Raw genomic sequence first — 25566 nt, 5'->3', positions numbered from 1 at the left:
GTTTTGGATAGAACCAAATATCAAAGACCTTTTGATGTGGGCCAAACGTCTTACAGACATTTTGAACAAGACCAAATGTCTGCTAACCCCAGAGGATATATACAGAGGGAGAAACTAAGATGGCTTGTTTGTTGAGCCAGGAAAATAAAGCAGTATTTTAGAAAGATTCACTTCATTTTCTGTATAGTTTATTTAATCCTATTTTGAAATTTAGTAGCAACTGAACTCTAAATTGACAACACCTTGAAAATCATCTCTTACTGGAGAATTATCATTTTCTCAAGTAAATAGAATGCTCTCAATATTCCTTTCCTACAACACTATAAGGTAGATATAGCCTAGTTTCTTTGATATACACATGCTTGTAAATATGTATTGTGAAAGGGGACTGTTAGATGTTTTTGAAAATTTATTTACTGGTTTTGACAGTAAGTTAGTATTTTTCTGACTCTGATTACCATAAACTGAATAAAATTGAATTATGTCAATCTGCATTACTACTTCTGGAGGATGTTTAAAATGTTTACATAACTGCTACATTCCCTGTTCTTATTTTTAATTCTCTACTTTTAGTTTTTATTTTCCTTAGATCAACTTTTGACACTTTCAGGTGTTAGTAATAATTCAGTTCAGTGTGTCACTTTGTAACCCCATGGGCTGCAGCATGCCAGGCTTTCTTGTCCATCACCAATTCCCGGAACTTGCTCAAACTCATGTCCATCAAGTTGGTGATGCCATCCAACCATATCATCCTCTTGTCGTCCCCTTCTCCTCCTGCCTTAAAACCTTCCCAGCATCAGGTTTTTTTCCAATGAGTCAGTTCTCCGCATCAGGTGGCCAAAATATTAGAGCTTCAGCATCAGTCCTTCCAATGAATATTCAGGACTGATTTCCTTTAGGATTGACTCCTTTAGGATTTAGTAATAATTACATCACAATAATTGAGTGTTCATAAATTTTAAAATAATTTGGTTCTTTAGCACATCATAATTAAAGCACTTGGTGCTTGAAATGCTTTAACATAATGTTCTACAAGTTAATGCTACAGTTAAAAAAAAAAAAACACAAACATATCTATCCAAGCCACACTGAGGTGGGCAGTTATTTGTTCTGGCTAATTTAAGATTGAATTTTTTAAGTACTGGAATTTTAATTTTGATGAAGATTAGAACTGAAGTGTACCATGTACTTCCCATTCATCTTAAACCAGAGAGAGTTTAACCTATTCTTCATCATTCAGTATCTTCATTATTTAACTTTGCTTATATTAAATTAATTTATTTACTTTTAAATGAAAAAAGATGAATATTTTTAATGATAAAAGGTACAGTTCACAAAGAAGATAGACATTATAAACCATTAGACATCTAACAACAAGGAAACAAAGATACATAAAGCAAAATCAGAAAAATATAAGAGGAAAGAAAAATATGTATAATCATAGTGAGACATATTAACATTTCTCTGAGAATATTTTATCAAGTACAGAAAAAATAAGAATAGGAGCATCTTGAATGATGTCATTAATAATTTAAATGTAATAGATTTCTGTTTATATTAATTTATATTAATCTTACATCCTAAACAAATAGATTTTGTGTTTCATACATTGTTATAAGATGTCCATAGGACATTTAGAAAAACTGGCAAAAAGATAAACATTACTAAATTTCAAAAAGTAGAATTCTTTTGTTTTGTGATTCAGTTATATATGCTTTTATAATATTTTTGAAATTATTTTCCATTACAGGTTATTGCAAGCTATTTACTGTAGTTCCCTATGCTATATAGTAAACCTCTGTTTCTTGTTGCATATCTATTTCTTAAAATTAGAAATCTTACATTCTATTCATACTAAGTCAAATAAGTGGAATCAAATGTTATACAGTTTTAGTTAAGCAAAAACTCATAAGTATTCTAATACATATATTACACATATTATTCATCTACGTGTATATAAGAGCTTTTCTACTACACTTGATGAAGGCTTGAGAAATAACATAAAAAAAAGTTGGAAAAATGAAAACAAACTAAATGAAATGGGAGCACTGAATATAAGATAGAAAAAATGAAGCAAACTGCTGCTGCTGCTGCTGCTAAGTCGCTTCAGTCGTGTCCAACTCTGTGTGACCCCTTAGGCGGCAGCCCACCAGGCTCCTCTGTCCCTGGGATTCTCCAGGCAAGAATACTGGAGTGGGTTGCCATTTAACTAGATAAAAGTAAAAGGTCCTCATATAGTTCAGTTGTTTTTAAATATGGATGCTAACTAGAATCATATCTGGAGCTCTGGTGGAAAAAAGAAAGCAATAACTGGGCATTTGAATTTTTCAAAAAATTCAAGGATAATTCTGATATGCATCTGGATTTTAAAAAGTGATTACAGGCTTTTCTATTAAATGGTAGTTTTGGTGATACAGAAATCTGTTATTTTTCTGTTGACCAATCATGGTATACTTGTTTTAAGTGAGGAATAGTTGCATAATCATAATAGTGAAAGATGTTTATCGGTTTTCACGATCAATAGCCAGACCAAAAAAAAAGGTAATTACAAATACAAAATACATATAATCCTATTGGGCTTCCCTGGCTCAGATGGTAAAGAATCTGCCTGCAATGTGGGAGACCTGGGTTCGACCCCTGGGTTGGGAAGGTCCCCTGGAGGAGGGCATGGCAACCCACTCCAGTATTCTTGCCTGGAGAATCCCATGGACAGAGGAGCCTGGTGGGTTGCAGTCCATGGGGTCACAAAGAATTGGACATGACTGAGTGACTAGGCACAGTGACTAGGCACTATTACTGTTTTCTTAATTGTTTTGGGTTTATTTTGTGGAGGTAGGTCTTTTCCTTCTCATTTCCTTTCTAGAGAAGTTCCTTTAGCATTTGTTGTAAAGTTGGTTTGGTGGTGCTGAATTCTCTTAACTTTTGCTTGTCTAGAAAGTTTTTGATTTCTTCATCAAATCTGAAGGAGAGTCTTGCTGGGTAGAGTATTCTTGGTTGTAGGTTCTTCCCTTTCATCACTTTAAATATATCATGCCATTCCCCTGTGGCTTGTAGACTTTCTGTTGAGTAATCAGCTGATAGCCTGATGGGAATTCCCTTGTATGTTATTTGTTGTTTTTCCTTTGTTGCTTTTATTTTTTTTCCTTTGTTGCTTTTAATATTTTATGTTTGTCTTTAATTTTTGTCAGTTTGATTACTATGTGTCTCAGTGTGTTCCTCTTTGGGTTTATCCTGCCTGGACTCTCTGTGCTTCCTGGATTTGATTGACTATTTCTAATTAGAAATAATTATATATATAATTATTAATAAATATTATATATATATATATAATATATAATTAGAGGGGTAGGAAAGACCACATGAAGAGTACTATATCTAAGCAAATATAGTAGAGAGGATATTCCTGGGGGTTATGACATGGAAATAAGCAACCAGTTGCGCTTAACTACATCAAAGAATTCCTGAGGGAGAGTAGTGAACTGAGACAAGGATAGAAAAGTGATGGTAAATTCCCTTGGAGATGGGGCTTGGGAAGTGGGGGCATATATTTTTATGTTTATTTTTCTAGTATCTAGCACAGTGGTTTGACTACTATTTGTGTAAAAAATGGGAAGATGTAAGTATAATGAATACAGTGAACAACATGAGTTTGAACTGCACAGGTCCACTTATATGCATATTCTTTTCACTAAATTCTTGCTGCAGTACTACATGATCCCAGTTTGGTTGAATCTGTGGGTGTGGAGCCACAGATATAGAAAGCCAACTGTAAAGTTACACATGAATTTTTGACTGCAAGGAGGGTCAGCACCCCTAAGCTCTCCACTCTTCCAGGGTCAGCTGTTTTATAGGTTTGTTTTCATGATTTTATGAGACTGTTTTCTGATTCATAGTTTTAAACCATCATTCCTATAACAGGGTAAAATTTCTATTTTCATATTTTACTTTCTTAAAAATGTAATGCCATTGTATTCTTCTGCAGTAGTATAAATAGTGTCCAGTTCTTTCTTCTGCTGTTTTCAGGTTAGCATATGTGTCCTGAATAGATGGATTTAGAGTTAAAACTCGTATATTTGAAAGCAGCAATCATCGTTTCTTACTGAATAAATTTGATATGTAATGTGTAAATTTAAGGTGTATTATTTGTTGCTTTTATACATGTATATGTTGTAATGTGACTGCTGTTATATAATATTTATCAAATTATGTAATTATAGTACAACATTGTCTATATTGTGCTTTAGATCTCTATGGCTTATTTACTATGTACAAATTTGTACCCTTATACCTCATCAATCTTATTCCCCTCCCCCACATCCCTTAGTAGCCATCATTTTACTATCTGGTTTTTACAGGTTTGACTTTTTTAGATTTCACATGTAACTGACATTCTCCAGTACTTGTCTTTATCTGACTTATATGGCTTAATATAATATGCTCAAAGTCCATCCATATCATTGAAAATGGTATGATATCCTCCTTTATCTTGGCTGAATAATATTCCATCGTGTATGGGCTTCTCAAGTAGTGGTAGTGGTAAGAACCTGCCTGCCAATGCAGGAGACATAAGAGACCCAGGTTTGATCCCTAGGTTGGGAAGATCCCCTGGAGAAGAGCATGACAACCCAATCCAATATTCTTGCCTGGAGAATCCCATGGACAGAGGAGCCTGGGGGACTACAGTCCATAAGGTTACAAAGAGTAACCCTATGGTTACATGATCAAAGCAATTTAGTACACAGGCACTCATGCACATGTATGTATACCACATCTTTTATATCCATTCATCTGTGGATGGACTTTTGGATTGTTTCCATATCTTGGCCATTGTAAATAATGCTGTGATAAACATAGGAGTATATATATCTCACCAAAATCTTAATCTCCTTTTTGATAGAATTATAAGAAAATCCTAAAGGTTGGAACTGTAAGGCAGTACTATCCAATAAAACTTTCCCCTATGGTAGGAATGTTCTGTTTCTGTGCTGTCCACTTGGTGGCCACTAGAGTCATATGTATCTATTGAGACCTTGAAATGTGGCTAGGGGGATGAAGGAACTGAATTTTTAATTTTAATTAAAATTTAATTTTAATTTTTAAATATTCATTAATTGAGATATAATTTTAAATAACATGTGGATATTGGCTACCCTATTGGAAAATGCAGTTCTAAGGCCCTCAGAGATTATCTGCACAAGATATTTTTACAAATAAAGAAACGTAGGCCTGTGACTTAACTAGAGATCACATAGTTGTTTAAGAACAGAGCTGGGACTAAACTCTTGAGAGTCCCTTGGCCTGGCAAGGAGATTAAACCTTTCCGTCTTAAAGGAAATCAACCTTAAATATTCATGGGAAGGACTGATGCTGAAGTTGAAGCCCCAATATTTTGGCCACCTAATGCAAAGAGCTGACTCATTGGAAAAGACCCTGATGTTGGGAAATATTAAGGGCAAGAGGAGAAGGGAGCCACAGAGGATGAGATGGTTGGATGGCATCATTGACTCAATGGACATGAGTTTGAGCAAACTCCAGGAGATAATAAAGGACGGGGAAGCCTGGAGTGCTGCAGTTGCTAAGAGTCAGACATGACTTAGTAACTGAACAACAGTGTAGCTAGTAATTACCATATTGGGCAGCATAACTCTTAAAGAGCTTAAGTAACTTGCCCAAACCTAGACAGTAAGCTCTACAACTTGAGTTCAAAACCAAGTCGTGCAACTTGTGAGCTTATGTTTTTGCCATTATGCCATACAGCTTTATCACTGGAAGTCAAGGTGGATGGACTCTGCCCTACAGAGTAGAAAATGTAGCAAAGATATCAATACTTGGGCATTTTTCAAGGTTATACTACTGTTTTAACTTTTTAGTGAAAGTGAAACTCGCTCAGTCGTGTCCAACTCTTTGTGACTCCATGGGCTATACAGTCCATGGAATTCTCCAGGCCAGAATACTGGAGTGGGTAGCCTTTCTCTTCTCTGGGGGATCATTCCAACCCAGGGATCGAACCGAGGTCTCCTGCATTGCAGACAGATTCTTTACCAGCTGAGCCACAAGGGAAGCCCAAGAATACTGGAGTGGGTAGCCTATCCCTTCTCTAGCACATCTTTGTGACCCAGGAATTGGACAGGGGTCTCCTGCATTGCAGGCAGATTCTTTACCAACTGCACTGTAAGGGAAGCCCTAACTTTAAAATATATATATATATTAAAACTGATGCTGGCAAGAATATTCTCTTCTGTGGACCAATTAGTGGCTTACACCCCAAGTTCCCAGACTGAAATATGGAAAAGTTCATATTTCAGGCTGGAAACTGTGCCCCAAGTTCTCGGGCTGAAATATGGAAAAGTTTAGGCCACTAGTTTAATTAGTCCACACTCTGTAGCACTGGATTATAAAGTAATACCTGTGAAATTATTTTATAGCCTATGTGTTATTTTTCCATTATGTGAAGTAAAATGACTATGAATGAGAACATAGATTGTTGAATTTTTTTCAGATATTAGCATCTTCAAAAATTTTTTTCTTCTATCTAGGAAGTAAGGTCTAATCAGGTATTTTAAAAATAGCTTTAAAATATTGTAAGAATTGACATGATTCAAATAATCACTTCAGAGCTTTATTAAAATGTTTTTTTCAGATATATAGGAGAACATTCTTGCCAGCATCAGTTTTTATATATATATATATATTTTTTTTTGATACCTGGCATTATATATTGAGTGGAAATCTTGTTATTTCATTAGTAAATACCAACTCTGTATAAGAAATCAAAAGTGATGTATTTCGGGAAGCCAGGACTAGATAAATTGTTCTATGATGCTGACATATGTACTAGAGGGAAGGTTGAAGGTAGAAAAACAGTGAAAACAATTTCTTTTTATTAGTTTTGAGTCTTAATTTTACTGTAAATTTTTGGAGTCTCAATCTAAATCAGAGTCATGCCTAAACAGGAAATTGCTTTACTAGTACCAGTACTTTCCCTTATTCTGCCGAGAAATTATGGAAAGATATGTCAGAAATGAAATGCAGTTACTATCACTGTTATCCGAGAACATCTGGAATCCTTTAGCTGGTATTTCTTCCAGTTCTTGTACAATTCCACTTATGTTTAAGCCAGAGAAACCTCTTCCCTGTGGATGTCTTTTGTCAATTTCAGCAGGCCCTCCTTTCGAATCTAAAGAATAAAGCTCTTAAAATAGTTGTTCCCTGGAAAGTTTTTCATTTAGCCTTGTTGAATGTATAATCTTTAGGAATTATTTTGATACTGAATAAACACTGGAGCACTTTGTTCTTAGAGCCAGTAATTTTCCTGCATTCTTAATTTAAATCAAGTTATATCAAAAACAAAGGTCACTTTTGGCTTTAGATCAGCATTAAATATAATAGCTAAAAAGGAATGTATTAGTTAGGAGCATAAGATTTGTAATGGTAGGAAGTTATTTTTATAAATAATGTGATAATAAATTTTGTTTCAAGATACAACCTGAATCACCTAGTACTTCAGATCACCCTTATTTTTTACTTTCTCCTTAGCATTATCAATTGTAATATACCATATAATTTATGTATTGTGTATATCTTCTGTCTCACTCCACTAGAATGTCAGCTCCATGAAAACAAGAATTGTTGTTTTGTTCCCAATGGGTCTGGCATATAGTAATTGCTCAGTTAATATTTGTGAACTGAGTGAATATCATAATCTATCTCACTTCACCTGTAAAATTTTATATTCACTTCTTCCTGCTAATTATTATATTGCTATATTCCATATGAAGTAGGTAGTTAACAAATTGGTGAAAATAATACTCTACCATCTAGCATGAGAGAAGAATTTTAGGAATTATATCCTAAAAAGGTATGAATTGTTTGGAATGCTTGAGTATTTAATACATTTAAATGAAACCCATGGTGTTCTTCAAATGTGCCTCCCCCAAATTTATCAGGAAATAGAGGGTGGGAAACTTTTCAATTAAAAATGCGTTTTGATGTATTTTCTCAGATGGGAAAGCTGACAACCATGCCAGCAGGTCTAATATATGCATCTATAAGTGTGCATGCAGCCAAAGAAGAGGAGTCCAAAAAGCAGCTAGTGAAACCAGAGCAGGTAACTTGCCTACAAAAGATTGTGAATTTTGTATGACATAAATATGATGTAAAAACTGTGAGGTTGGTTTGTTTGTTAAGTCTATTCATCAAAAATGTCTTTGAAATATTTGTTAGGCATGTTTTTTAAGTTGAGAGAAATAGTTACAAGATGTCTCAAAGTAAATATTGTATTATTTTTAGCCCAAACATCTAAAATACTAAATCCAATGAAAAGCAGTTTGTGATTTTTCTTAATGAATAATCTTGAATCTTGACCCTGTCACTGACTGTTGGATGGCGTTGGACAGAATTCTTAATAGTGGCATAAATATTCTGTTGTATGAATACATCATTATCAAATGTATATTTTTCATGTATTCTGGAAATTTAGTGTATTTCCCATTATTTTGTTATTGTAATCAGTGCTTTGTTAAAACACTTTGTACCTGAATCTTTACAGTACATATGTAACTGTTTCCTTCAAATAAATCTCTAGAAATGGAATTGTAGGTGAGAAAGCATGAAAAATATCAGTAAGTTTCCAAACCGACATGCATAAAGGTGGTATTTACTTATTCATTAAACAAAAAAAAATATTTCCTGAGCTCCTCTTATATATGTGAGGCATATACAAAGCAATGGGTAAAGTTTTATTAATTTTCATTGGCAGTCTAGAATAGATTTACTCTCCTGTATACTTGCAGACTCTCAGTACTTTTTTCTCCTTTTTATTAATCTTAGTGAGATGATGTTTTTAAGCCTACCTTGGCACTTCTATCTTTGGAAAGCTTAAAATCTAGGTTGGATAATAGGAAACTGGCATTTGTCCCTAATGCTTAATTTACATATTCTGAATTTTAAAATAAATCTGTGCTCTTTACTATGTTATGGAATGAGCAAGATAACTTGGTATTTATTGTGTTCCCCAGTACATTTTAAACAGAATTCAATTGAATTACTTATTAAACAAAGTTGCCAGCTAAGTGCTATGGACTATTCACATATGTATGTATGCGGAAGTCACTCAGTCGTGTCCATCTCTGTGACTCCATGGACTATGCAATCCATGGAATTTTCCAGGCCAGAATACTGGAGTGGGTAGCCTTTCCCTTCTCTGGGGATCTTCCCAACCCAGGAATCGAACCCAGGTCTCCCACATTGCCATCTATATGTCTTCTTTGGAGAAATATCTGTTTGGTTCTTTTCTCCACTTTTTGATTGTATTGTGCATCTTTCTGTTATTGAGCTGCATGGACTGCTTGTATATTTTGGAGATTAATTGTTTGTCAGTTTTTATGTTTTCTATTATTTTCTCCCATTCTGAAGGCTGCCTTTTCACCTTGCTTATAGTTTCCTTTGTTGCCCAAAAGCTTTTAAGTTTAGTTAGGTCCCATTTGTTTATTTATTTACTTTCTGTTTCCATTACTCTGGGAGGTGGGTCATAAAGGATCTTGCTGTGATTTATGTCGGAGAGTGTTCTGCCTATGTTTTCTTCTATGAGTTTTATACTTTCTGGCTTTACATTTAGATCTTTAATCCATTTTGAGTTTATTTTTGTGTATGGTGTTAGAAAGTGTTCTAGTTGCATTCTTTTACACAGGGTTGACCAGTTTTCTCTGCACTACTTGTTAAAGAGATTGTCTTTTCTCCATTGTATATTTTTGCCTCCTTTGTCAAAGATGAGGTGTCCATAGATACCTGGATTTATCTCTGGGCTTTCTATTTTGTTTCATTGATCTATATTTCTATCTTTGTTCAAGTACCATACTGTCTTGATGACTGTAGCTTTGTAGTATAGTTTGAAGTCAGGCAGGTTGATTCCTCCAGTTCCATTCTTCTTAAGATTACTTTGGCTATTCGAGGTTTTTTGTATTTCTGTACAAATTGTGAATTATTTGTTCTAGTTCTGTGAAGAATACCATTGGTAACTTGATAGGGATTGCATTGAATCTATAGATTGCTTTGGGTAGTATAGCCATTTTGACAATATTGATTCTTCCAATCCACAAACATGGTGTATTTCTCCATCCTTTCATGTCTTCTTTGATTTTTTTCATCAGTGTTTCATAGTTTTCTATATATAGGTCTTTTGTTTCTTTAGGTAAATTTATTGCTATGTATTTTATAATTTTCATTTCCATGATGAGTGGGAGTGTTTCCTTAATTTCTCTTTCTGTTTTCTCATTGTTAGTGTATAGGAATGCAAGGGTTTTTTGTGTATTAATTTTATATCCTGCAACTTTACTACATTCTTTGATTAGCTGTAGTAATTTTCTGGTGGTATTGTTAGTGTTTTCTATGTAGAAGTGTAGCCTCCAACTGATAAAAATAAATGAAAAAAAAAAAAGAAGTGACAAAGAAGGACACTACATAGTGATCACAGGATCAATCCCAGAAGATATAACGATTGTAAGTATATATGCAGCCAACATAGAATCACCACAATATGTAAGGGAAATGCTAACATGTATGAAAGGCAATGCTAGCAGTAACACACTAATAGTGGGGGACTCTAATACCCCACTCACACCTGTGGATAGATCAACAAAACAGAAAATTAGCATGGAAACAGACCTTTAAATGATACAATGGACCAGTTAGGTCTAATTGATATATATAGGGCATTTCACCCAAAAACAATGGATTTCTCCTTTTTCTCAAGTGCACATGGAACATTCTCCAGGATAGATCATGTCCTGGGCCACGAATTTACCCTTGGTAAATTGTAAAAAAAAAAAAAAAAAATGAAATCATTTCAAGCATCTTTTCTGATCACAGAATGGTAAGATCATATCAACTATAGGAAAAAAAACTATAAAAATACACAAACATATGGAGGCTAGACAACATGCTTCTTAATAACTAACGGAGGATGGAAGAAATCAAAAAGGAAATCAAAATATGCACAGAAACAAATGATAATGAAACACGACAACCCAAAACCTATGGGATTTAGTAAAAGCAGTGCTAAGAGGGAGATTCTTAGCAATACAGGCCTACCTCAAGAAACAACAGAAACATCAAATAAACAACCGAACTTTTATACCTAAAGCAGCTAGAAAAAGAACAGAACAACCCCAAAGTTAAAGAAATCATGAAAATCAGAGCAGAAATAACTGAAAAAGAAACGAAGGAGGCTATAGCAAAAACCAACAAACTAAAAACTGGTTCTTTGAGAAGATAAACAAAATAGGCAAACCATTAGCCAGACTCAACAAGAAAAAACAGGAAAAGAATCAAATCAATAAAATTATAAATGAAAATGAAGAAATCACAACAGACAGACAACACAGAAATACAGAGGATCATAAGAGACTAGTGTGAACAATCATATGCCAATAAAATGGACAACTTGGAAGAAATGGACAAATTCTTAGAAAAGTATAACCTTCCAAAACTGAACCTGGAAGAAATAGAAAATCTTAACAGACCCATAACAAACATGGACATTGAAACTGTAATCAAAAATCTTCCAACAACCAAAAGCCCAGGACCAGATGGCTTCACAGGTGAATTCTACCAAAATTTTAGAGAAGAGCTAACACCAATCTTAAACTCTGCCAAAAACTGCAGAGGAAGGCAAACTCCTAAGCTCATTCTATGAGGCCACCAGCACCCTATTACCAAAACCAGACAAAGATGCCACAAAAAACCAAAACTACAGGCCAATATCACTGATGAACATAGATGCAAAAATCTTCAACAAAATTCTTGGAAACACAATCCAGCAACATATTAAAAAGATCATACATCATGGCCAAGTGGGCTTTATTCCAGGGATGCAAGGATTCTTCAATATTTGCAAATCAATCAATGTGATTCATCATATTAACAAATTGAATGATTAAAAACCATATGATTATCTCAACAGATGCAGAGAAAGACTTTGACAAAATTCAACACCCATTTATGATAAAAAAAAATAATCTCCAAAAATCAGACATAAAAGGAACATACCTAAGAATAATAAAAGCCATATATGTCAAACCCACAGTAAACATTACCCTCAATGGTGAATAATTGAAAGCATATCCTCTAAAATCAGGAACAAGAAAGGGTGCCCACTCTTACCACTGCTATTCAACAGTGTTTTGGAAATCCTAGCCATGGCAATCAGAGAGCAAAAAGAAAGGAAAGAAATGCTGGAAATTTGATCGCTGGTTCCTCTGCCTCTTTGAAGTTCAGTGTGTACATCTGGAACTTCTTGGTTCACATACTACTAAAGCCTAGCTTGAAGGATTTTGAAAATAACCTTACTAGTATGTCAAATGACTGAAGATTCACTGTAGTTTGAACATGCTTTGGCATTGCTCTTCTTTGGGTTTGGAACGAAAACTGACCTTTTCCAGTCCTGTGGCCACTGCTGAGTTTTCCAAGTTTGTTGACATATTGAGTGCAGCACTAAAACAGCATCATCTTTTAGGACTTTAAATAGCTCAGCTGGAATTCCATCACCACCACTAGCTTTGCTCATAGTAATGCTTCCCAAGGCCCACTTGACTTCACATTGCAGGATGTCTGGCTCTAAGTGAGTGACCACACCATCGTGGTTATCTTGGTCATTAGACCTTTTTTTTCATAGTTTCTCTGTGCATTCTTACCACCTCTTCTTAATATCTTCTCATGGGCTTCTCTGGTGGCTCAGGTGGTAAAGAGTCTGCCTGCAGTACAGGAGACCTGGGTTCAATCCCTGGATCAGGAAGATCCCCTGGAGAAGAAAATGGCAACCCACACCAGTATTCTTGCTTGGAAAATCCCATGGAAGGAGGTGCCTGGCAGGCTACAGTCTATGGGGTTACAAAGAGTCAGACACAACTGAGTGACTTCACTGTTTTTTTTTTTTCTGTTAGATCCATACCATTTCTGTCTTTATTAGATTTGATAGATTGCTTGAGGAACTAGGGACGGAGGTTCAGAACATTGTACAAGAGGCAGTGACCAAAACCATCCCAAAGAAAAAGAAATGCAAGAAGGCACAGGGGTTGTCTGAGAAGGCTTTGCAAGTAGCTGGGAAAGAAGAGAATTGAAAGGCAAAGGAGAAAGGAAAAGCTATACCCAACTGAATACAGAGTCCCAGAGAATAGCAAGGATAAGTAAGAAAGCCTTCAAGCTGTACACTTTAAATTTAAGAAGGCTTTCTTTCTTATCCTTGCTATTCTCTGGGACTCTGTATTCAGTGGGATGCATGAGACAAGTGCTCGGGCCTGGTGCACTGGGAAGACCCAGAGGAATCGGGTGGAGAGGGAGGTGGGGGGGGGGGGATCGGGTTGGGGAATACATGTAACTCTATGGCTGATTCATGTCAATGTATGACAAAACCCACTGAAATGTTGTAAAGTAATTAGCCTCCAACTAATGAAAAATAAAAATAAAAATAAAGTGTACAGCTTGATTTTTTGACATATGTATACATTGTGAAATGAGCACAGTCAAGCTAATTAACATCTGTCATCTTATATAGTTACCATTTTCCTCGTGTGTGTGTGTGGTGAGAACATTTAAGATCTACCCTCTTAGCAAATGTTAAATATAGAATACACCATTATTAACCGTAGTCACTAGTCTCTATGATATACAGTGGATCTCTGGAACTTTTTCTTACATAACTGAAACTTTGTACTCTTGACCAACACCTCCCCATTTTCCCTCTACCTCACCCCACACTGGTAACCACTATTCTACCTCTGGTTTTGAGTCTATTTTAGATTCTATATATAAATGACATTGTGCAATATTTCTCTTTCTGTGTCTCCCTCCCAGCCATGTTGTCAAAAATGGGGGATATCCTAATATTCCATTCATGCACACACATACAAGTATACATTTTTAAGCCATGAAATTTGTAGTATTCAGTATCACACACACTCATAATACACCTTTCTTTATTCATTCATCTGCTGATTGACATTTAGGTTGTTTTCATATCTGGCTCTTTGAATAATGCTGCAGGGAACATGGGAGGTACAAATATCTCTTCAAGATCCACATTTAAATTTCTTTGGATATAGTTACAGAAGTGAGATTGCAGATCATATGGTAGGTCTGTTTTTTACTTTTTGAGAAACCTCCATTTTGTTTTCCATTATGTCTATACAAACTTACATTCCTACCAGCATTTTTTAAGGGATCTGTTTAGTCCAAATTCTTGCCAACACTTGTTATCTCTTGACTTTTGCCATCCTAACAGTTTTGACATGGTATATCATTGTGGTTTTGATTTGCACTTCCCTGATGATTATGGGTGTTGAACACCTTTTCATATACCTGTTGGACATTTGTATGTCTTCTTTTGAGAAATGTCTGTTAAAATATTTGCCCATGTTTTTATTTATTTATTTTAATTGGATGCTAATTACTTCACAATATTGTAGTGGCTTTTGCCATACATTGACATGAATCAGTCATGGGTGAACATGTGTCCCCCATCCTGAAGCCCCCTCCCACATCCCTCCCCATCCCATCCCTCAAGGTTGTGCCAGTGCATGGGCCCTGAGCACCCTGTCTAATGCATTGAACCTGGACTGGCAATCTGTTTCACATATGGTAATATACATGTTTCAATGCTATTCTCTCAAATTGTCCCACCCTCGCCTTCTCCCACAGAGTCCAAAAGTCTGTTCTTTATATCTGTGTCTCTTTTGCTGTCTCGCATATAGGGTCATCATTACCATCTTACTAAATTCCATATATATGCGTTAATATACTGTATTAGTGTTTTCTTTCTGACTTACTTCACTCTGTATAGGCTCCAGTTTCATCCACCTCATTAGAAGTGATTCAAATGTGTTGCTTTTAATAGCTGAGTAATGTTCCATTTTGTATACGTACCACAGCTTTCTTATACATTTGTCTGCCAATGGACATCTAGTTTGCTTCCATGTCTTAGCTATTGTACTATTGTAAACAGTGCTGCGATGAACACTGGGGCACACATGTCTCTTTCAATTCTGGTTTCCTTGGTGTGCATGCCCAGCAGTGGGATTGCTGGGTCTTATGGCAGTTCTATTTCCAGGTTTTTAAAGAATCTCCCACTGTTCTCCATAGTGGCTGTACTAGTTTGCATTCCCACCAGTGTAAGAGGCTCCATTTTTTCTTTTCTCCACACCATCTCCAGCATTTATTGCTTTTCTCCACACCCTCTCCAGCATTTATTGCTTGTAGACTTTTGGATAGCACCCATTCTGACTGGCGTGTAATGGTACCTCATTGTGGTTTTGATTTGCATTTCTCTGATAATGAGTGATGTTGAGCATCTCTTCATGTGTTTGTTAGCCGTCTGTATGTCTTCTTTGGAGAAATGTCTGTTTAGATCTTTGGCCCATTTTTTGATTGGGTCATTTATTTTTCTGGAATTCAGCTGCAGGAGTTGCTTGCATATTTTTGAGATTAATCCTTTGTTGCTTCATTTGCTATTATTTTCTCCCAATCTGAGGGCTGTCTTTTCACCTTGCTTATAGTTTCCTTTGTTGTGCAAAAGCTCTTAAGTTTCATTAGGTCCCATTTGTTTAATTTTGCTTTTCTTTCCAATATTCTGGGAGGTGGGTCATAGAGGATCTTGCTGTGATTCATGTTGGAGAGTGTTTTGCCTATGTTCTCCTCTAGGAGTTTTATAGTTTCTGATCTTACATTTAGATCTTTAATCCATTTTGAGTTTATTTTTGTGTATGGCATTAGAAAGTGTTCTAGTTGCATTCTTTCACAAGTGCTTGACCAGTTTTCCCAGCACCACTTGCTAAAGAGGTTGGTTTTTTTCCATTGTATATCCTTGCCTCCTTTGTCAAAGATAAGGTGTCCATAGGTATTTGGGTTTATCTCTGGGCTTTCTATTTTGTTCCATTGATCTATATTTCTGTCTTTGTGCCAGTACCATACTGTCTTGATGACTGTGGCTTTGTAGTAGAGCCTGAAGTCAGGCAGGTTGATTCCTCCAGTTCCTTTCTTCTTTCTCAAGATTGCTTTGGCTATTCGAAGCTTTTGGTATTTCCATACAAGTTGTGAAATTATTTGTTCTAGTTCTGTGAAAAATACCATTGGTAGCTTGATAGGGATTGCATTGAATCTACAGATTGCTTTGGGTAGTATAGCCATTTTGACAATATTGATTCTTCCAATCCATGAACACGGAATATTTCTCCATCTATTTGTTTCCTCTTTGATTTCTTTCATCAATATTTTATAGTTTTCTATATATCAGTCTTTCATTTCTTTAGATAGACATACTCCTAAGTATTTTATTTTATTTTTTGTTGTTGAAATGGTGAATGGTATTGTTTCCTTAATTTCTCTTTCTGTTTTCTCATTGTTAGTGTATAGGAATGCAAGGGATTTCTGTGTGTTAATTTTATATCCTGCAACTTTACTATATTCATTGATTAGCTCTAGTAATTTTCTGGTAGAATCTTTACGGTTTTCTATGTAGAGGATCATGTCATCTGCAAACAGTGAGAGTTTTTACTTCTTCTTTTCCAATCTGGATTCCTTTTATTTATTTTTCTGCTCTTCCAAACTATGGTGAATAGTAGTGGTGAGAGTGGGCACCCTTGTCTTGTTCCTGACTTTAGGGGAAATGCTTTCAAATTTTCAGTTGAGGATAATTTTTGCTGTGGGTTTGTCATATATAGCTTTTATTATGTTGAGGTATGTTCCTTCAATTCCTGCTTTCCAGAGAGTTTTTATCATAAATGGATGTTGAATTTTGTCAAAGGCTTTTTCTGCATCTATTGAGATAGTCATATGGGTTTTATCTTTCAATTTGCTAATGTGGTGTATTACATTGATTGATTTGTGGATATTAAAGAATCCTTGCATTCCTGGGATAAAGCTCACTTGGTCATGATGTATGATCTTTTTAATACGTTGTTGGATTCTGTTTGCTAGAATTTTGTTAAGGATTTTTGCATCTATGTTCATCAGTGATTTTGACCTGTAGTTTTCTTTTTTTGTGGCATCTCTGTCTTGTTTTCGTATTAGGGTGATGGTGGCCTCATAGAATGAATTTGGAAATTTACCTTCTTCTGCAATTTTCTGGAAGAGTTTGAGTAAGATAGGTGTTAGCTCTTCTCTAAATTTTTGGTAGAATTCAGCTTTGAAGCCATCTTGTCCTGGGCTTTTGTTTGCTGGAAGATATCTGATTACAGTTTTGATTTCCATGCTTGTGATGGGTCTGTTAAGATCTTCTATCTCTTCCTGGTTCAGTTTTGGAAAGTTATACTTTTCTTAGAATTTGTCCATTTCTTCCAAGTTGTCCATTTTATTGGCATAGAGCTGCTGGTAGTAGTCTTTTATGATCCTTTGTATTTCAGTGTTGTCTGTTGTGATCTCTCCATTTTCATTTCTAATTTTGTTGATTTGATTTTACTCCCTTTGTTTCTTGATGAGTCTGACTAACAGTTTGTCAATTTTACGTATCTTTTCAAAACACCAACTTTTAGCTTTGTTGATTTTTGCTGTGGTCTCTCTTGTTTCTTTTGCATTTATTTCTGCCCTAATTTTTAAGATTTCTTTCCTACTAACCCTGGGGTTCTTCATTTCTTCCTTCTCTAGTTGCTTTAGGTGTAAAGTTAGGTTTTTTATTTGACATTTTTCTTGTTTCTTGAGTAAGATTGTGTTGCTATGAACCTTCCCCTTAGTACTGCTTTTACAGTGTCCCATAGGTTTTGGGTTGTTATGTTTTCATTTTCATTCGTTTCTATGCATATTTTGATTTCTTTTTTTTATTTCTTCTATGATTTGTTGGTTATTCAGAAGCGTGTTATTTAGCCTCCATATGTTTGAATTTTTAATAGTTTGTTTTTTTTTTCTTTTCCTGTAATTGAGATCTAATCTTACTGCATTGTGGTCAGAAAAGATGACTGGAATGATTTCAATTTTTTGGAATTTACTAAGGCTAGATTTATGGCCTAAGATGTGATCTATTCTGGAGAAGGTTCCATGTGCACTTGAGAAAAAGGTGAAATTGATTGTTTTGTGTTGGAAAGTCCGATAGACATCAATTAGGTAAAGCTGATCCATTGTGTCATTTAAAGTTTTGCTTCCTTGTTAATTTTCTGTTTAGTTGATCTATCCATAGGTGTGAGTGGGGTATTAAAGTCTCCCACTATTATTGTGTTATTGTTAATTTCCCCTTTCATACTTGTTAGCATTTGCCTTACATATAGTGGTGCTCCTATGTTGGGTGCATATATATTTATAATTGTTATATCTTCTTCTTGGATTGATTCTTTGATCATTATGTAGTGTCCTTCTTTGTCTCTTTTCATAGCCTTTATTTTAAAGTCTATCTTACTGATAAGAGTATTGCTACTCCTGCTTTCTTTTGGTCTCCATTTGCATGAAATATTTTTTTTTCAGCCCTTCGCTTTCATTCTGTATGTGTCCCTTGTTTGGAGGTGGGTCTCTTGTAGAAGCATATATAGGGGTCTTGCTTTTGTATCCATTCAGCCAGTCTTTGTCTTTTGGTTGGGGCATCCAACCCATTTACATTTAAGGTAATTATTGATAAGTATTGTCCCATTGCCATTTACTTTGTTGTCTTGGGTTCACGTTTATACCACCTTTCTGTGTTTCCTGTCTAGAGAAGATCCTTTTGCATTTTTTGGAGAGTTGGTTTGGTGATGCTGAATTCTCTCAGCTTTTGCTTGTCTGTGAAGCTTTTGAATTCTCCTTCATATCTGAATGAGATCCTTGCTAGGTACAGTAATCTGGGTTCTAGGTTTTCTCTTTCATTACTTTAAGTATGTCCTGCCATTCCCTTCTGTCCTGAAGAGTTTCTATTGAAAGATGAGCTGTTATCCTTATGGGAATCCCCTTGTGTGTTATTTGTTGTTTTTCCCTTGCTGCTTTTAATATTTGTTCTTTGTGTTTGATCTTTTTTTTTAATCTTTGTTAATTTGGGGTCTTGGGGTGTTTTATCTTGGGTTTATCCTGTTTGGGACTCTCTGGGTTTCTTGGACTTGTGTAACTATTTCCTTCCCCATTTTGAGCAAGGTTTCAGCTATCATCTCCTTGAGTATTTTGTCATGGACTTTCTTTTTATCTTCTTCTTCTGGGACTCCTATGATTCGAATATTGGGGCATTTCACATTGTCCCAGAGGTCCCTGAGGTTGTCCTCATATCTTTTGATTCTTTTTTTTCTTTTTTCCTCTCTGCTTCATTTATTTCCACCATTTTATCTTCTGCCTCACTTATCCTATCTTCTGCCTCTGTTATTCTACTGTTGATTCCCTGCAGAGTTTTTTTGATCTCATTTTTTGCATTATTCATTTGTCATTGACTCTTTTTTATTTCTTCTAGGTCTTGTTAAACATTTCTTGCATCTTCTCAATCCTTGTCTCCAGGCTATTTATCTGTAACTCCATTTTGTTTTCCAGATTTTGGATCATTTTTATTATCATATTCTAAATTCTTTTTTGGGTAGATTCCCTATCTCCTCCTCTTTTGTTTGGCTTGGTGGGCATTTTTCATGTTCCTTTACTTGCTGGGTATTTATATATCTCTGCCTTTTCATCTTATTTAGATTGCTGTGTTTGGGGTGGCCTTTTGGTATTCTGTTGGTCTGTGGTTCCTTTCTATTGTGGAGGTTTCTCCCAGAGGGTGGGGTTGGACGATTGGCTTGTTAGGGTTTCCTGGTTAGGGAAGCTTGCGTCGGGGTTCTGGTGGGTGGAGCTGGATTTCTTCTCTCTTGAGTGCAATAGATTGTCTAGTAGTGATTTGAGATGGGTCTATGAGTTTGGTGTGACTTTGGGTAGCCTGTATATTGACGCTCAGGGCTATGTTCCTGCATTGCTGGAGAATTTGTGTGGTATGTCTTGCTCTGGAACTTTTTGGCTCATGAAATGTGGTTGGTTTCAGTGTAGGTATGGAGGCTTTTGCATAATCTCTTATTAATTAATGTTCCCTGTAGTCAGGAGTTCTCTGGTGTTCTCAGGTTTTGGGTTTAAGTCTCCAGCCTCTGGATTTCAGTCTTATTCTTCCATTAGCCTCAAGACTTCTCCATCCATACAGCGCAGATAATAAAACTTGTAGGTTAATGGTGAAAAGATTCTCCACAGTGAGGGACACACAGAGAGGTTCACAGAGTTACATGAAGAAGAGGAGAGGGAGGAAGGAGATAGAAGTGAGCAGGAGGGGCAAAAGCGGGACTCAAGAGGAGAGAGACAGATCTAGGCAGTACTCTGTTCCCTAAGTGTTCTCAGCAGCCCAGAACACCCACAGAGATTCACAGAATTGGATTGAGAAGAGAATGGGGAGGGAGGAAATAGAGATGATCCGGGGGAGAAAAAGCAGAGTCAAAAGGGGGAGAAAGTAATCAAACCAGTAATCACACTCCTGAGTAAAAATGGGTAGTGAAGATTGGATTCTTAAATGTCCAAAATTGATATCAAATACTGAAAAACAAAGATTAAAAATCTAGAGTAGACGTTAGACTTTTAAAAATACAATAATAAAAAAAGAAAAACAAAAAATTTAAGAAATATATATGAAGTTTGCTTTAAAAGTAGGGCTGTTTTTTTTTTCTGCAATGTTATAGTGGGTTATAGAAATGAAAATTAAGGAGTAATAGAGGAGTAGTAGAGGACTTTAAAAAAAAAGAAAAGAAAAAGAATTTTTTTTTAATTTTTTTTTTTTAATTAAAAAAATAATGATAGTAAAAATATATCTAGAAATTTCTCTGGATCTGTTGCGGGCAGCGTGTGTTCAGTTCAGTTTCAGATAGTTGCTTTTTCCACCTTATACTTCTCAATACCTATAGGCCCCTTCCAGTGTAGTCAGTGTTAACGACAGATATTTTAATCTGTTGCACCTGTCACTTCTAAAGCAGTTTCCTTTGTTTATTTGGCTTTTGTTTGCAGGTCTCTACAGTGTCTAATTTCCGCCCTGACAGAAGTGGGCCCAAGTGGTCTCTTGTTTAGGTTTGCTTGTACAGTCATGCTGTGGGGAGGGAGGGGCACTGCAAACAAATATCACTGGCATGTGTGGGTAGTACTCACAGTGTTTTGGCCACACAGGGTTTGCCTTCACTCACGGAGTGTGTGCTTTCCCCATCTACACTGCTCAGGCTCCAGGTTGCCCTACAGGGAGGGGGCCCTGAGTTGTGTGCACTTCCCGGGCCTAAGCCGCTCAGGTTTAGGTTCTCAGGTATTCCACAAAGGTGCAGACTCAGTTGGGCCTGCATCTTGTGCCTTCCCTGTCCTTGAGCAGCTCAGGCAACCAGGAGCTTGACGAGGGCACTCTCCCCAGGTGCAGCGTGACTTCTCCCCTCCCCGTCCCCGCCTCAGTTTCTGGGCACGCCAGCTGGTGTGCCTTGTGTCTCTTCTGGGGAGCTGATCTCTGGCTGCGACCTTCCCAGTGGATGTCAACCATCCAGAATCTCAGGATGTCTTTGGTTAGAAACTGGAAGCCTGTTTGCAGTTTGGTGGGGGATGCCATCTCTGGGGTCGAGTTTGCCTCTTTCCAGCTCTGGCTGGTTCCCACCTTCCCCCTGCCTCCAGCGGGGGGTGGGCCGGTCCGCAGCAGGCTAGCTCTTCTCTGGTATTGCTCAGTTCTTTTGTTCTGCGAACGGGCTGGCAGTACCTTAGGTTCGGGCTTTTAGAAGGTTAATTCTCTCTTGCTATCCCACAGTTTAAGTTGCTATCTCACCTTAGCTCCCTCAGATTGCCCTCAGGGCATTCAGGTCCAGTCCTTACCCTAAGCATGGAACTCCGCTCCTCTCTGTTCAGCCCCCACTTGCTGGTGGTGATGCAAGTGTCTGGGGTACTTTTCTGCTGGGAGTTGCTTTTAGGCATGTAATCTGTGGGTTTTATTTATTTTTCCTCACAGTTAGGATGCCCTCCAAGATTCAAAAACTTCCCCCAGACCCGCCAGTGAGAGGGTTTCTTGTTGTTTGGAAACTTCCTCTATTAAGTCTCCCTTCTGGGACAGATCTCCATCCCTAAGTCTTCTTCTCTCTTTTTATCTTTTATATTTTGTTGTACCTCCTTTCGAAGACAATGGGCTGCTTTTCTGGGTGCCTGATGTCCTCTATTAGTGATAAGAAGTTGTTTTGTGTAGTTTGCTCTGCGTTCAAATGTTCTTTCAGTGAATTTGTGGGAGAGAAAGTGGTCTCCCCGTCCTATTCCTCCACCATCTTTGCTCCCTCCTCTTCATGTATTTTGAGTTGATCTTTGTATATGGTATGAGATATGAAATTATGGTCCAATTTCATTCTTCTGCATCTAGATACCCAGTTCTCCCAACATGATTTTTTTAATTGTTTTATTTATTTATTTATTTATTTTTGGCTGTGCTGGGTCTTCATTCCATGGGTGTGTGCTTTCGCTAGTTGTGGTGAGCACGGGCCACTCTGGTTGTGAACTTCACATTGCAGTGGTTTCTCTTGTTGCGGAGTATGGGTTCTACAGTGCACGGATTTCAGTAGTTGTGGAGTGTGGACTCAGTAGTTATGGTTCCCAGGCTCTAGAGCACAGGCTCAACTAAGCCTGTGGTGCACAGGCTTAGTTGCACTGTGGCATGTGGCATCTTCCCAGATCAGGGGTCGAACCTATATCTCTGGCCTTGGCAGGAGATTCTTCACCACTGATCCACCAAGGAAGCCCCCAACACCATTTATTGAAATTACTATCCTTTTCCCAGTGTCTTTATCACCCTTGTCAAAGATCAAGTTTGGCCATAAAGGTATATATTTATTTCTGTATAGCCTGTTCTGTTACATTGTTCTATATGCCTGTTTTATGGCAGTATAATATTTGGATTACTATAACTTTGTAATATATTTTGAAATCAGAAAGTGTGATTTGTTGTTGTTGGTCAGTCACTCACTCATACCCAACTTTTTGTGACCCTATGGACTCCAGGACACCACGCTTTTCAGTCTTTAACTACCTCCTGGAGTATGCTCAAACTCATTTCCATTGAGTTAATGATGCCATCCAACCATCTCATCCTCTGTTGCCCCCTTCTCCTCCTGCCCTCAATCTTTCCCAGCGTTAGAGTCTTTTCCAGTGAGTCAACTCTTTGCATCAGGTGACCAAAATATTGGAGTTTGAGCTTCAGCATCATTCCTTCCAATGAATATTCAGGATTGATTTCCTTTAGCATCGACTGGTTTGATCTCCTTGCTGTCCAAGTGACTCTCAAGAATCTCCAGCACCACAGTTCAAAAGCATCAATTCTTTAGCACTCAGCTTTCTTTATGGTCCAGCTCTTACATCTGTACATGACTACTGGAAAAACCATGGCTTTGACTATACAGACCTTTATTGGCAAAATAACGTCTCTGCTTTTTAATATGCTGTCTAGGTTTGTCGTAGCTTTTCTTCCAAGGATCAAACATCTTTTAATTTCATGGCTGCAATCACCATCTGTAGTGGTTTTGCAGCCCCCCCCCCCAAAATAAAGTCAGCCACTGTTTCTACTGTTTCCCCATCTATTTCCCATGAAGTGATGGGACCAGACGCCATGATCTTAGTTTTCTGAATGTTAAGCTTTAAGCCAACTTTCCCACTCTCCTCTTTCACTTTCATCAAGAGCCTTTTAGTTCCTCTTCACTTTCTGCCATAAGGGTGGTGTCATCTGCATATTTGAGATTATTGATATTTCTCCTAGCAATCTTGATTCCAGCTTGTGCTTCATCCACCCCAGCATTTTGCATGATGTACTCTGCATATAAGTTAAATAAGCAAGATTACAATATATGGCCTTGACATACTCCTTTCCCAGTTTTGAACCCGTCCATGTTTTTTTTTTTTTTTCCAGTCCGTGTTCTATGTCCAGTTCCAACTGTTGCTTCTGCATTCAGATGTGTACATCTTTCCCTTTCTCATTTGCCTTTTGCTTTTCTTCCTTTCTCAGCTATTTGTAAGAACTCCTCAGACAACCACTTTCCCTTGTTGCATTTCTTTTTCTTGATTATGGTCTTGAAATCAGAAAGTGTGATACGTCCAGCTTTGTTCTTGATCAAAACTTGCTTTTCTATTCAGGATTTCTTTTTTTTTTTTTTTATTTGAAATTTAGGACTTTTTTTTTCTGTTTCTGTAAAGAATGTCATTGGGATTTTAATAGTTGCATTTAATCTATACATCATTTTGGGCAGCATGGACAATATTCTTCCAATCCATGGACATGGGATATCGTTCCTTTTTTGTGTCTTCTTTAATTTCCTTTATCAGTTTTTTAAATAATTTTCAGTGTCCAAGTCTCTCACCTCTGGTTGAGTTTATTCTTGACTATTTTATTATTTTTATAGCTATTGGAAATGGAATTATTTCTTAATTTTTTGGATAGTTCACCATTAATGTGTAGAAACACCACTGATTTTTTGTATGTTGATTTTATATCTTGAAGTTTAATGACTTTGTTTATTAATTCTCATAAATTTTGGTTGTTCTTTGAGTTTTCAACATACATCATTGTGTCTTGTGCAGATCCTTAACTTCTTCCTTTCTGATTTGAATTTTTTAAAATTTGTTTTTCTTGTCTAGTTGTTCTAGCTAGAACTTCTAATATTGTATTAACTAGAAGTTTTGAATGTGGGTATCCCTGATTTGAGTGGACTTAGAGAATAATTTTTCAGTTTTTTTTCCAGTTGATGTTAGCCATGGGCTTTTCATATATGTTTGTTAAGTTCCTTCTATACCTATTTTGTTTAGAGCTTTCTCTCATGAATGGATTTTGAATTTTGTAAAATACTTTTTCTGCATCTATTGAGATAATCACAAATATGGGTTTTATCTTTTATTCTGGTAATGTTGTGTATCACGTTGATATGCATGCACATGGTGAATCATCCTTGCATTCCAGGGATACAGCCCATTTGTTCCTGTTGTATAATCCTTTTAATATGCTGTTGAATTTAATTTACTGTTACTTTATTGAAATTTGTTGCATCTGTATTCACTAGGAACAGGCTTTCCTTGTGGCTCAGCTAGTAAAGAATCTGCCTGTAGTGTGGGAGACCTGGGTTCAGTCCCTGGGTTGGGATGATCCCCTGGAGAAGGGAAAGGTTACCCACTCCAGTATTCTGGCCTGGAGAACTCCATGGACTGTATAGTCCATGGCGTTGCAAAGAGTCAGACACGACTGAGCAAATTTCATTCACTTCACTAGGGATATTGGTTTGTGGTTTTATTTTCCTATAGTTTCTGTGTCTGTTTTTTATTAGAGTGATACAATCAAATGAGTTTAGGAGTATTCCCTCTTCCGGTCTGGGGGAGAGTTCAAGAAGAACTGGTATTTGAATTTTTAATTTGCCTGTGAAGCCATCTCATCCTGGGTTCTTCTTTGTTGAGGGGATTTTGATTACTGACTCACTCTCTCAACTGGTCTCTTCCGACTTTGCATTTCTTCTTGTTAGGTTGTATGTTTCTAGGGATTTATCGATTTCTTCTAAGTTATCCAATTTGTTGGCATGTACTTATTCATGATAGTCTTTTATGATCCTTTTGTTTCTGAGGCACCAATTGTAATGTCTGGTCTTTCAT

The 25566-nt window shown here is 36.7% G+C and overlaps 1 protein-coding gene across 2 annotated transcripts in view; it reads left to right on the top strand.

The window, feature by feature from the left end:
• Positions 1-25566, top strand: part of APOOL (apolipoprotein O like) — a 99094-nt gene that overhangs the window by 31221 nt on the left and 42307 nt on the right. For both annotated transcript variants that reach the window (XM_043896462.1, XM_043896464.1), the window contains exon 2: positions 8003-8107. In XM_043896462.1, coding sequence (XP_043752397.1) covers positions 8003-8107 — 105 coding nt within the window. The remainder of the gene's footprint in view (positions 1-8002; positions 8108-25566) is intronic.

The sequence above is a fragment of the Cervus elaphus genome, chromosome X (assembly GCF_910594005.1).
Source record: "Cervus elaphus chromosome X, mCerEla1.1, whole genome shotgun sequence".
Classification (NCBI taxonomy): Eukaryota; Metazoa; Chordata; class Mammalia; order Artiodactyla; family Cervidae; genus Cervus; species Cervus elaphus.
Note: the sequence above shows the minus strand (reverse complement) of the source record. Positions and strands in the feature narration are given on the sequence as shown.